At 50.0% G+C, this 13,063-nt stretch overlaps 1 protein-coding gene across 4 annotated transcripts in view; it reads right to left on the reverse strand.

The window, feature by feature from the left end:
* LOC135816150 (1-phosphatidylinositol 4,5-bisphosphate phosphodiesterase delta-1-like) overlaps positions 1–13,063 on the reverse strand; it is a 40,404-nt gene that overhangs the window by 12,291 nt on the left and 15,050 nt on the right. For all 4 annotated transcript variants that reach the window (XM_065329541.1, XM_065329540.1, XM_065329538.1 and 1 more), the window contains 7 exons: positions 12,552–12,672; positions 12,122–12,207; positions 11,729–11,849; positions 10,857–11,025; positions 4,296–4,412; positions 1,596–1,685; positions 206–371 (listed from right to left, as the gene is read on the reverse strand). In XM_065329541.1, the coding sequence (XP_065185613.1) occupies positions 206–371; positions 1,596–1,685; positions 4,296–4,412; positions 10,857–11,025; positions 11,729–11,849; positions 12,122–12,207; positions 12,552–12,672 (870 nt within the window). The remainder of the gene's footprint in view (positions 1–205; positions 372–1,595; positions 1,686–4,295; positions 4,413–10,856; positions 11,026–11,728; positions 11,850–12,121; positions 12,208–12,551; positions 12,673–13,063) is intronic.

A 13,063-nucleotide genomic window follows, 5' to 3' on the forward strand; every position in this document is an offset into this window, starting at 1 on the left:
TATAACAGGATTCCGTTTGATCCAGGGACGCACGTTCAATCCACAGCACCTTGCTGCATGAAAATTTGTCCGGTCAATACCGGAAAACAGGATTGCGCTTGGTTCAGGGTCTGACAAACACAGGTGTTACTGTAAATGTTTTTAACATCAGATAAAGACTAGCGACGTGGCTAGTTCTGGTGAGTTTCTAACGCCTGGCACTTACCACTCGCCAGACTCTCCTCGAACCCCTTGAAGCTGACAGCTTGAACGTAGGTCACTAGCCGAGACAGCTCCTTGGCTAGCAGAAGCTTGTGCGTCTTTTCCTTCGACTTCCATGCATCTGCCGAGTCTGGGTCGAAGGTTGAGTCAATGTCCTCGATCACATCACCCTGAAGTGGCAACACGGTACCCATGGTACCGCATACAGGAACAGCATACTGTAAAACCGGAAAATGTCGGCGGGGATTCATTTTCGGTATTAAACTTCGGCACAGGTAAATTTTACCTAAAATAGAACGCGACCTAAAATTCAACTATGCCATGCCACAGACACAGTGTGCAAAATGCATTTTCGGATCTGGAAAACTGGTTTAGCGAAATTTTCGAGCTACCGAACCGTTGATTTTGGGGAAATACCGAAAATATTACACCACCGAAAATTCCTAGTTTGACAGTAGTGCATAGCCAGCATTAAGTTCATACACTGTTGTTATCGTATCTGTGTGAGTAGTATAACGATGGAAAGGGAAATCCAACCTCATGCATGGGAAAGTCCCCAGGCTGCATACATACTGTAAAAGCAGAAATTTTCGGTGGTGTTTTATTTTCGGTAACTTCGCGTGCCGACAATTTTTACCGAAAATAAAACGCACCGAAAATTTCGGTACCACCGGTACTGTATACACAGTGTTCTTGTACTACATTGTAGTACAAGAACACTTACCTGGAAAACGGGTTTTACCGAAAATTTCCCTCCACCGAACCGACGATTTGGAGAGTACCGAAAATATTACACCACCGAAAATTTCTGCTTTTACAGTAGCCTAAGTACAATGGATTTCCAACACTGGGCTGTGCAGTGACCTGCTTCCAACACTGGGCTGTGCAGTGACCTGCTTCCAACACTGGGCTGTGCAGTGACCTGCTCCACTGGGCTGTGCAGTGACCTGCTCCACTGGGCTGTGCAGTGACCTGCTCCACTCATGGCGTTGGATTTCATTTTCCCACCACGGCAATAACATGCGATAATACGTACGATCAAGTAACAAGTATGAAAGGAGATATTGTAGAGACTAGAAGCAGCCCATCTTCCTAACGGGGGTACTCATGCCAGTGCTTTTCTCTCCTGCCCTCTGCCACAAAATGCAGCATCGTACACTTATGTGAACAATTTTAATCCCTGGATAGCTTGCCATTTCGACCTTGCTAGGTCTCATCAGCGCAGGTCAAAGAGAGTCAGAATGCCCGGATTACAAACACACACACACACACACACACACACACACACACACACACACATACACACACACACACAAACACAAACACACACTCTCTCACACACACAGAGCAATATGTACACTGCATGGCACATTCATGCATATCTGAACATGTACCTCTGGTGATGGCGTTCGCCGTGTGGTCGAAGAGCTTCGGCTATCAAAGCCGCCTCCCGCGTTCTTGTTATCCAGGCCTGCGGATGACTTCTACCCAAACAAGACAGAAGTAACACACACAGAGAAGACAGCTGAAGAGCACTACTCATCAAACACGGTGTGCGGGTCATGGATAGCAGACAGCATAGCATGCAGAAGTGATCACAGTGGGTCTGCGGTATACTATGTCTCCCATGATGACCTACATTACTTATACTCCTGATAGTGTACAGAGAATCAAAACATGTATGCCCACATATCATGTCAGGCACTTATTTGCTTCACGAAAATCCTACAAACAAAACTGCTCTTTTCTTTGACCAAATCAGCCTTCCAAGTAAGGTGGAACAGGATTTTTATTGCAACTCAGAGTTCCACGCTTGCGCCATCATCAGGCAAAAATATTCTGGCATGAAACGGTGAACAGGTCTTGTTATATGCACAGGAAAGTAAAGTGAAGAATCATTGCGCGAGGAATACAGAATGCAGAGAGGACTTGACCTACATGTGCAGTAAAACCTGCAACTAAAGACCATCCCTTGGGGCTAGAGAAAGCGGTCTTTAGTGACAGGTGATCCTTAGTTAGAGGTTTGCACTGCACAACCATAATGAATGTGAGACCGTTTGTGCCTGGCGAAGTGGTCTGTAGTACCAGGCTAGTCGCTAGTCACGGTGGTCTGTAGTACCAGGCTAGTCGCTAGTCACGGTGGTCTGTAGTACCAGGCTGGTCGCTAGTCACGGTGGTCTGTAGTACCAGGCTGGTCGCTAGTCACGGTGGTCTGTAGTACCAGGCTGGTCGCTAGTCACGGTGGTCTTTAGTACCAGGCTGGTCGCTAGTCACGGTGGTCTGTAGTACCAGGCTGGTCGCTAGTCACGGTGGTCTGTAGTACCAGGCTGGTCGCTAGTCACGGTGGTCTGTAGTACCAGGCTAGTCGCTAGTCACGGTGGTCTTTAGTACCAGGCTGGTCGCTAGTCACGGTGGTCTGTAGTACCAGGCTGGTCGCTAGTCACGGTGGTCTGTAGTACCAGGCTGGTCGCTAGTCACGGTGGTCTGTAGTACCAGGCTGGTCGCTAGTCACGGTGGTCTGTAGTACCAGGCTGGTCGCTAGTCACGGTGGTCTGTAGTACCAGGCTGGTCGCTAGTCACGGTGGTCTGTAGTACCAGGCTGGTCGCTAGTCACGGTGGTCTGTAGTAGCAGGCTAGTCGCTAGTCACGGTGGTCTGTAGTACCAGGCTAGTCGCTAGTCACGGTGGTCTTTAGTACCAGGCTGGTCGCTAGTCACGGTGGTCTGTAGTACCAGGCTGGTCGCTAGTCACGGTGGTCTGTAGTACCAGGCTAGTCGCTAGTCACGGTGGTCTTTAGTACCAGGCTGGTCGCTAGTCACGGTGGTCTGTAGTACCAGGCTGGTCGCTAGTCACGGTGGTCTGTAGTACCAGGCTGGTCGCTAGTCACGGTGGTCTGTAGTACCAGGCTGGTCGCTAGTCACGGTGGTCTGTAGTACCAGGCTGGTCGCTAGTCACGGTGGTCTGTAGTAGCAGGCTAGTCGCTAGTCACGGTGGTCTGTAGTACCAGGCTAGTCGCTAGTCACGGTGGTCTTTAGTACCAGGCTGGTCGCTAGTCACGGTGGTCTGTAGTACCAGGCTGGTCGCTAGTCACGGTGGTCTGTAGTACCAGGCTGGTCGCTAGTCACGGTGGTCTGTAGTACCAGGCTGGTCGCTAGTCACGGTGGTCTGTAGTAGCAGGCTAGTCGCTAGTCACGGTGGTCTGTAGTACCAGGCTAGTCGCTAGTCACGGTGGTCTTTAGTACCAGGCTGGTCGCTAGTCACGGTGGTCTGTAGTACCAGGCTGGTCGCTAGTCACGGTGGTCTGTAGTACCAGGCTGGTCGCTAGTCACGGTGGTCTGTAGTACCAGGCTGGTCGCCAGTCACGGTGGTCTGTAGTACCAGGCTGGTCGCCAGTCACGGTGGTCTGTAGTACCAGGCTGGTCGCCAGTCACGGTGGTCTGTAGTACCAGGCTGGTCGCCAGTCACGGTGGTCTGTAGTTACAGGTTTTACTGTACTTTGTAAATCAGCCTTATAGACATTCAGACTACTGTATGTAAACAAGCATTTCGGAGACAGCAGTTTTAATGTAGCAACAAGGACGACTAATTGCACCGTAAGCATTTCCTAAATGTCGACATGTACACGTATGAGTAGAGTGTGAAACGATGATCGCAAGGCACACAATGAAAAGGAAAGAGAGGATTTGTTCAGAACTGTTTTCTTGTTACATTCATCAGTGAATCTACTCTCTTTCCTTTTCGTTGTGTGCCTTGCGATCATCGTTTCACATTTTACTCATACATGTGGACATTTAGGAAATGCTTACGGTGCAATCAGTCGTCATTGTTGCTATTAAAATTACTATAAGTCTACACATTTTTGGCGCGTTTAAATTTCGGCCTCCCAAACACATTTCGGCCGCATTAAAAGGCCAGCCTGTACTGCTGACCTAAATTCAACCATGCCATGCCACAGACACAGTGTGCAAAATGCATTTCTGGATCTGGAAAAATGGTTTACCGAAAGTTTCGCGCTACCGAACCGTTGATTTTGGGAAATACCGAAAATATTACACCACCGAAAGTTCCCGGTTTTAATACAGTACTCAGTCTTACCTGTCTCTTGTTGGCTTTGATTTCACCAGACATCTCCTCACCCTCGTCCTCATCGCTCACCCAACCTTCCTCATTCTCCTCGTTCTCCTCTTCCGCCGCAGCACTCAGCTTCTTGTTCTAATCATATGATTGCACAGATGTGCGCACATACACACAGACACAGACACACACACACAGACACATACACATGTGCGCATACACAGACAAACAGACACACACACAGACACACATACAGACACACACACGTGGACATACATATCATACATTAGTACCATAGCTATTGCACCTAGGGTATAAATACCACGCAAACAAAGGAAGTGGCCGTTCACCTGCCATGCTAGAATTGTCTTTATCCCCTGAGCAAGAAGAACATGCATCGACAAAGTTTGCGGGTTCATCCTCAAACCTCCTTTCTGTTGCCAATGAATGGTGGAGTAACAGCAATTGTATGATTTATGTGTCTGTTTTCACTACAATCATTCTCTAGTTCTGTAGGTCATGTATGGTATCACTCATGCGTGAAATCATGTGATCATCAACCCTGTTTTTCCCGGGCTTGTGCTCCTGTGCACGAGACGTATGCTTCAGATGTATGGCCTTTTTCCCGCTGCACGGCATCTCACGTGCAGAGTTTTTCCGCGTGCAGTGCTCTAGCAGCTTTGGTTTTGTTGTTTTGCTTTCTCCTTGTCTTGAAAAGAGTTCATGGTGAACAGTGGTTGAATCCAATTCTAAGTTTCTTCTCAGTTTTAGCAGTGTCTTATGTTTGATATTCTTAGTGCATACAGTCTTCCAGAGAAAGAAAACAAACATACTGGTCCTTCGAGCCGGATCTTCAGCATGGACGAGCAGAGTGCCATACCTGGACAGCGAGTCAGTTCAAGATCAACGAAGGGCAAGCTGCCCAAGCGATTTATTTCCTCCGACGCAGACGTCGGAAACCTAACACAGCGAAGACATGATGAGAGAGGTGTAAGGACTAGTGCATCCGAAAGAAGAATAGCCAAGGAAGTCGAGAGACTACAGGCGGAGTTGGACAAGGAAGCAGAAGTGGAAAAGTTGCGACAAGAGTCGATCGCCATCCAACTCGATCTAATGAAGAAGGCAAGCACGGTGGAGAGGGCGAAGTCTGAGTTTCGTCGCCGCTCTTCCGCATCTGCTTACAGTGAGAACAGCAGCGAAGATAGAAGTGTCTACTCACCTTCCGATTTGGACCGACCAGTGGTCGGCACAGGACGTGGGTCTACACCACAGTCAGCTGATGGACTGGTCGAACCGACAGCCACAGTTACAGACGCAGCGTATGCGTCGGGTGATGTTGAGGCAAACCCGGTGGAGATGGTGCTTGGGCAATCGCCAATAGTGCCACCCAGTGTTACTGGTTCAGCAAGTTCAGATGCTGATGACGACGAAACAGAGGTGGATAGTTGCAGCTCCGACTACAGCAGAAGGCTGCCTCTGTGGTATGTTAGAGAACTAAGGAACAGAAAGTCGAACTCAGAACTGGCAGGGGACCAGCAGCAGCAGCAGCAACAACATGTCAGCAGATCCACACAGCAGTTTGTTGTCAGGAATCCAGGCAGACTACAGCCAACAACTACCCTGTCAAGGGCAGTAAGGACACCAGCACACCCAGTGAGCAGCAGACCAGTGCCAGCAGTGGATGCTGCTGTTCCGTCACCACCTGCTACTATCAGTGCAGTAGGCAGTAGCACCACCAGTGGAGCATCAGCAACTAGGCCGCATGGTGTGGACGGTCTCAGCGCACAGCGCGCCGTAGCCGCATCCAGTGCAGCGCCAACTCAACGCTCTGGCTTCGTGAGCCAGGCGTTCGCACCAATGACAGCACTTACAGCAGCCGCCCCTCCGTTTGTGCCGAAGCCCAGCGTGACGGTGCACGGAGCAGCTACCAGTAGTCAGCCGACAATCTCGCGTGAGGTCAGACCCGGCCTGACATACACCAGCACACCGGCGTATCCATATCAGCCTATGCCTGTACCACAGTACATGGTTTCAACAGCAGCACCCCAGTACCCGAGTAGCCAAGCACAAGCAGTGCCAGCCCACCAAATCGGACAGCATCAGGGTGCCCCGACAGTGACGCCGGCCTACCGCCCGAGTGGCCACCTCAAGGCACTGAAGCTGCCCATGTTTGATGGCAATGAAGACAATTACGTGAGATGGCGGCAGAAATTCACGGGACTGGTCGGCGCAGATCCGAATGTCACAGAATACTACAAGATGGCACGCCTGAGGGAGGCTCTCGCGGGTGGCTGTGCTGAGGAGCTGATAGAAGACGTCATGGACGGGCCGGGGGCCTATCAGGCAGCCATGCAGGAGATCGAGGCCTGGTATGGTGGTGAGGATCGTCAGATCGAGCGGCACGAGCAGGAAATCATTACGTGGCCGAAGATCACTACCATGAAGGACACTGAGAAGATAAAGAAGTTCGCATTGAAGCTGCGGAGTGTCCTGGTGAACATGAGGTCATGTGGTATAACCCCTGGCCGAGAGCTCTATCTCGCTGCAACGGAGAAAGTCCCGTCGTCAATGCTGCTCAAGTACTTTGAGAAGTATGATGACCAGAAATGCGATGTACAATCATTCGCGGACTGGCTGCTTCACGTCGTGCACATGATGCGGAAGGTGGACGAGCGCCAGCGCAACAGCTACAAGAGCCAAGCAGTGTCATCCAGCAGCAGTTCGGACAAGCGCCAGGCTGCTGCAGAAAGACAATCCGCTTGTGGCAGTCAGAGGACCAAATTGTCAGAGCGCCGTCAACACTACACCCTGACAACAGCCGCCGAGAGCAGCGAGCGGAAGTCAGCCGGTACTCCGAAGAGCTGCATCAAGTGCGGTAAGCAGCATCAACTTGCAGACTGCCATGAGTTCGCGAAGATGTCAGTTGCTGAACGCTGGAGCTTCGTGAAGCCCCTCAACATCTGCATCTGTTGCCTGAGACCGGCTAAGCATCGATCGGCAGAGTGTCGCAACAAGCCCTGCGACATGTGTGGGCGGAAGCACCACAGAATGTTACACTCGGAGAGAAAGCCCAGCGAACAGGCGCCGGTAGTTAAGGCACAAACCGCCGAAGGTGACAAAGCGGGTGCACATTCGTCTGCTGCCGTCAATGTCGGAGCCAGCTGCTTCGCGAGTGACAGTCTCTCCCAGTCTCAGCACGTATCGTTCATGACAGTGCCGGTGACAGTGAAGAATGGTCCTCACGTCGTCGAGGCTACCGCACTGCTAGATTCGGCATCATCCGTCAGCTTCATCAGAGAAGACCTGGCCAAGCAGCTGAGTTACAGCGGAGATGTCGAAACACTGACGACTACCGTACTAGGTGGCAAGACCATCCGAGGTGACCGTGAGAGAGTAGCGGTTACTATCACCCGACAGGGAGGCGACGAAGAGTCTGCATTCTCTGCCTTCGTCCTTCCAACAGTGACTGGTGCCATCAAGCCTGTCGACTGGAACGCGCAGAAACAGAACTGGACGCACCTGAGCGACATCAGGTTCCCAAGGCACCAGCAGCATGCTCAGGTGGACATCCTCATTGGACTCAATGCGGCACAGCTTCACACGTCCCTGGAGGAACGGCATGGCAAGCCTGGTGACCCGCTAGCTCGGTTGACACCACTCGGGTGGGTGTGTTACGGCGCAACTGACAACTCCTATGACCAGCCCGAGATGACATGTGTTGGTGCATCTCTCGTCGGGTCTACGCAGGACCTGAGACTAGATGAACTTGTCAACAGCTTCTGGGAGTTGGAGAAGGTCGGCATGGGTGAGACATACTCAACACCTGATGAGCAACGGGCAGAACAGCTAGTGACCGAGTCGATTCAACACGATGGATCGCGTTTTGAGATGGGCATCCCGTGGAGTGCGACGAGCGGGATTCCGAGCCTCGAGTCCAACGCAAAGCAGGCTGAGCAGCGGCTTCAGTCGTTGGAGCGCTCGCTCGCCAAACGACCGGCTGTGTACGAGGCATACCGGAACGTGCTGTCAACCTACATGACGAAGCACTACATCGAAGAAGTTGAGCCCACCACAGCGGCAGAGGACGGAAGTGATCAATGGTATCTTCCCCACTTCCCAGTCGTGAGGAATGATCGCGTGACCACCAAGGTGAGAGTCGTCTTCGATGCGTCCGTCAACTGGGGAGGTACGTCTATGAACGAGGAGATGTATGCTGGCAGAAAGACACAGAACAATATTGTTCACGTCCTGCTTCGCTTCTGCCTGGAGCCGGTGGCCCTGGTCGGCGATATATCAGAGATGTTTCTGCAGATCCAGCTACGTCAACAAGACCGCAAGTACCACCGCTTCTTGTGGCGGCACGACCCGCAGCACGAGCCGAAGGTGTACCAGTTCAACCGCATCGTCTTTGGTGTAAAAGCGTCACCGTACCTGGCGGGTAGAGCTCTCGAGGAGACCTCCAACAAGTTTGGCCATCTCTACTCAGCTGACGTATCGGCCGCGGTCCACGATGACACTTACGTAGATGACCTACTCCATTCGTGTGCTGATGATGACACAGCCAAGCGTGTGCGCCTCGAGGTGAAGTCACTACTCCATGATGGTGGATTCAACATCCGCAAGTGGCTGTCCAATTCTGCAGCAGTAATGGCCGATGTTCCAGAGGAGGATCGTGCGCCAGGAGCTGTTGCCGAGGTGGGTGATCACAGTCACAGCACGCTGCCATCCACGAAGACTCTAGGTGTCACCTGGAATGCTGAGTCCGACAAGTTCCTCTTCGTCTTCTCCGGCTGCGCAGCTGAGCAGATGACCAAGAGGACAGTCCTGAAGGAGGTGGTTCCAACGTTGAACGTCCGGCAGAAGTGGCAGCAGAAGAAACGCAACATCAAGGTGGGCGATGTCGTCATCTGTGTTGACGCACACACCCCTAGAAGTACCTGGCCACTCGGTCGAGTGGTTGCTGTATACCCGGCTGAGGACGGTTGTGTACGCGTAGTGGACGTCAAGATCCGCAAGCGGGTGTACCGACGTGCTATCAATGTCCTGATTCCACTCGAGAGTGAGCAGTGAACTGTTAGCAGTAGTGAACAGTTTCGCTCCGTGTGAACTGCTAGCAGCAACGAACAGTATTGTACAGCAAAGTGACATGTTCTTAAGGAACATTGATATGGTCATGCACCCGACTTGGAGATCATTATCTGCTGTTTTTCTCATCATCTTAAAATTCAAAATTGTTCTTAGGTGACAGTCCAATTCTCCGGCGTTGGCCGTTCCACTCAAGTTTGGTGCAGCGTTCAATCCATGCTATACATGTAGTGTGATCTCTTCTGTTTACGTTAGCTTGCTCTCATCCGTCAACCATAGTTCTGCCTTATTCGAGCAAAGAGGGGAGAAATGTATGATTTATGTGTCTGTTTTCACTACAATCATTCTCTAGTTCTGTAGGTCATGTATGGTATCACTCATGCGTGAAATCATGTGATCATCAACCCTGTTTTTCCCGGGCTTGTGCTCCTGTGCACGAGACGTATGCTTCAGATGTATGGCCTTTTTCCCGCTGCACGGCATCTCACGTGCAGAGTTTTTCCGCGTGCAGTGCTCTAGCAGCTTTGGTTTTGTTGTTTTGCTTTCTCCTTGTCTTGAAAAGAGTTCATGGTGAACAGTGGTTGAATCCAATTCTAAGTTTCTTCTCAGTTTTAGCAGTGTCTTATGTTTGATATTCTTAGTGCATACAGTCTTCCAGAGAAAGAAAACAAACAGCAATAGTGACCAGACGGCAAAGTTGGCAGTGAAATGCTGAACGAGCAGAGCATTGGAATGCCAAAACAGCATAAATTATATACCGTAAAGTCGCGGATAAAAGCCGGGTTTGCATACAAGCACATCGCGGATAGAAGCCTGGAAATCGAACGGGTCAATGCATATAAGCCTGTCGCGCGTAGAAGCCTGGCTTCTATGCAAGCACGGATCGGGTAGGTCAAGAGTGCATGCGCTATGTACAGTGCATAGTAAAACTGCCGCCATACCGGTAGTCAGTGGTAAATCTACGCGTGTCGCGCGTAGAAGCCTGGCTTCTATGCAAGCCCGGATCGGCCGATGTGCATACAAGCCTGGCAAAAATATCAGTGGTGCATATAAGCATGGTTTGCATACAAGCCTGGTTTGCATTGAAGCCTGATGCAGGAAGCGGCTTATGTGCTTATAAGCCCGGCTTTTATCCGCGACTTTACGGTACTTGTAGTTAACTACACATGTACCATGTACCATGTACACATTCACACACACACACACACACACGCACGCACACACACGCACACACACACACACACACACACACACACACACGCACGCACACACACGCACACACACACACACACACACACACACACACACACACGCACGCACGCACGCACGCACACACACACACACGCACACACGCACACACACACACACGCACACACACACACACACACACACACACACACACACACACACACACAAGTGGTTTACATGACGATTGTACAAGTACACAGAATGACCTACAAACTACTGTATATAGACTAGTAAGTCGAAATTCGTTACCTTCACTAGTACTTTCCCCTTCAGCTCCTCCGGTGACGGTAAATGCTCCTTGTCTTGGTCAGGTTTTTCTACTTCCAGCCTGTCACCAAATATTTCCTGCATGATGGACGCCATTGTTGCCTGTTGTTCAAGTGAGCAGTGGTTCTCTATTGACAAGATGACTGGGTATCTGAAACAGCAAACAGCAAACAGAGAACCAGGGGATGGCCAGTTTATACTGTAAGTAAACAAATATTCGGCGCATATTCATTTTCGGCTTTTTTCGGCCTGGTCAGGTTAGGCCGAAAATTTGTTGCGGCCGAAATTTTGTTTTGCAAGGTTCAGTGTGACAGTGTATACAGGCGGCAGCGGTACAGGCCGAAAATTTGAAGCGGCCGAAATGGGTTTTATCCCCGGGAGGCCGAAATGGGTTTTAGCCGTGGGAGGCCGAAATTTGAACGGGCCGAAAATTTGTAGACTTACAGTATCCCAAACATGACATCACACACAACAGACATGACATCACACACAACAGACATGACATCATGCACAACAGACATGCAAGAGCAGATCACCTTCTAACTGTCACAACGAGAGGGCAACACTACACAAGTCACTATTAAACACAAAAGGTACAACGGAGGTTTTACGGAGTGTGTCACAACTCAGAGTGTTTTGCCCAATGCAATCACAAGTCGCCTGATGACAAGTCGCCTGATGACAAGTCGCCTGATGGTTGAATTGTGCAAGAAACTCGGAGTTGCGACATGCCCTGTAAACCTCTGTTGTGCCTTTTGTATGGAATAGTGCTCCACGTCATTGTGCTGAGCCCTCTCCGTTGGCTAAAGGGAACCTCTTTACAAGTCACTGTACAAGTCATGTATGGCACTCACTCTGATGTCTGAAAGCCGTAGAGGTTGATGGCGCGGATGACATCGGCGAATCGGATCTTCGACGTCAGCGTGTGCCCGTGATAGATGATAGGATTGCCCTCTGGTCCGTCCCAGCAGTCCACTGAAAACAAACACAAACATGATTGGTTTGCAACTCCCTCAAACTACTGAACACAGTATTGGGCTAGAATAATGACTCTTTGGCCAATTTGTCACTTTATTTTCTGCATTGAAACTAAATATATTTTCATTTGATATCACTCGGTCACAGCAGTATCTCTGTAGTTCATTTCATGGACAACTGGCTTTAGCACACTGGCTCAGTAAGGAGAATTTATCCCTGTCAAGAGTAAGGACACTGTTGACAATACAATCTGTCATGCAGGAACTCACACTCCACACATCTGCAGCCCAGCTTCAGTGGTCGGATATATGCCTCCACACTGGAGTTGGATCGAAGCTGGTCACCAGTCAAGTATCTGCAGCACACACACGTACAATGTACCCAGTATCATACAGAAAAATCAATTCAAATTGCGCCACTCATCACATTCATGTATTGTCAGAGCTGCTCGAAACTAATAAGACCAAACAAGCTAAGCAAACTGTATTGAATGTCATTCTGCAACAAGACAAAAACAATACAGAGCTTGGCTTCACAAATATCTCGAATAGTATATCCTCACACGCTCACATGCCCACACATACACACACACACACACACACACAGTGACACACACACACACACACACACACACACAACATACACACACACACACACACACAACATACACAAACACACACACACACACACACTACTCACGTGTTATGTGACGAGGCAATGTAATAATGAGACAGTGGTCGCGTCATATCCTGGTAGACTTTGTTGCGGTGGTCGTAGTTGAATGCAGAGAACTTCGGACACGTCAGAAGACGTTCAAATCCTATAGCAGCGCAGAACAGAAACGAAGCACAGATGTTAAAAGGCTGCGACATTCAATGCTTTTATCACAAATTGAACACCAGCAGAATGCAGACGGGTAGCAGCAAGAGTACATAAACCAGAGTGTGCAACTGTGCAGGTCAGATCTGAACACAGCGCAGTTCATGCACTATGTCACCCTGATGAGGTCAGCCAAGCCGCGACTTGCCTACAGCTCAACATTTTGTGTTTCGCAGACCGGAAATCAGCCAAGCTTGTATGATTCTAGACGTCCTGTTTAAGAATTTCGGTGTTTTTGTGTGACTGGGTACACTCCGCACATCCGCTGTCAAGTAAATTCACCAGGCAGTTACTAAACAATCAGCTCATGTGATAACATTGCACGACACTGA

This window comes from Sycon ciliatum, chromosome 4 (genome assembly GCF_964019385.1).
Source record: "Sycon ciliatum chromosome 4, ocSycCili1.1, whole genome shotgun sequence".
Taxonomy (NCBI): Eukaryota; Metazoa; Porifera; class Calcarea; order Leucosolenida; family Sycettidae; genus Sycon; species Sycon ciliatum.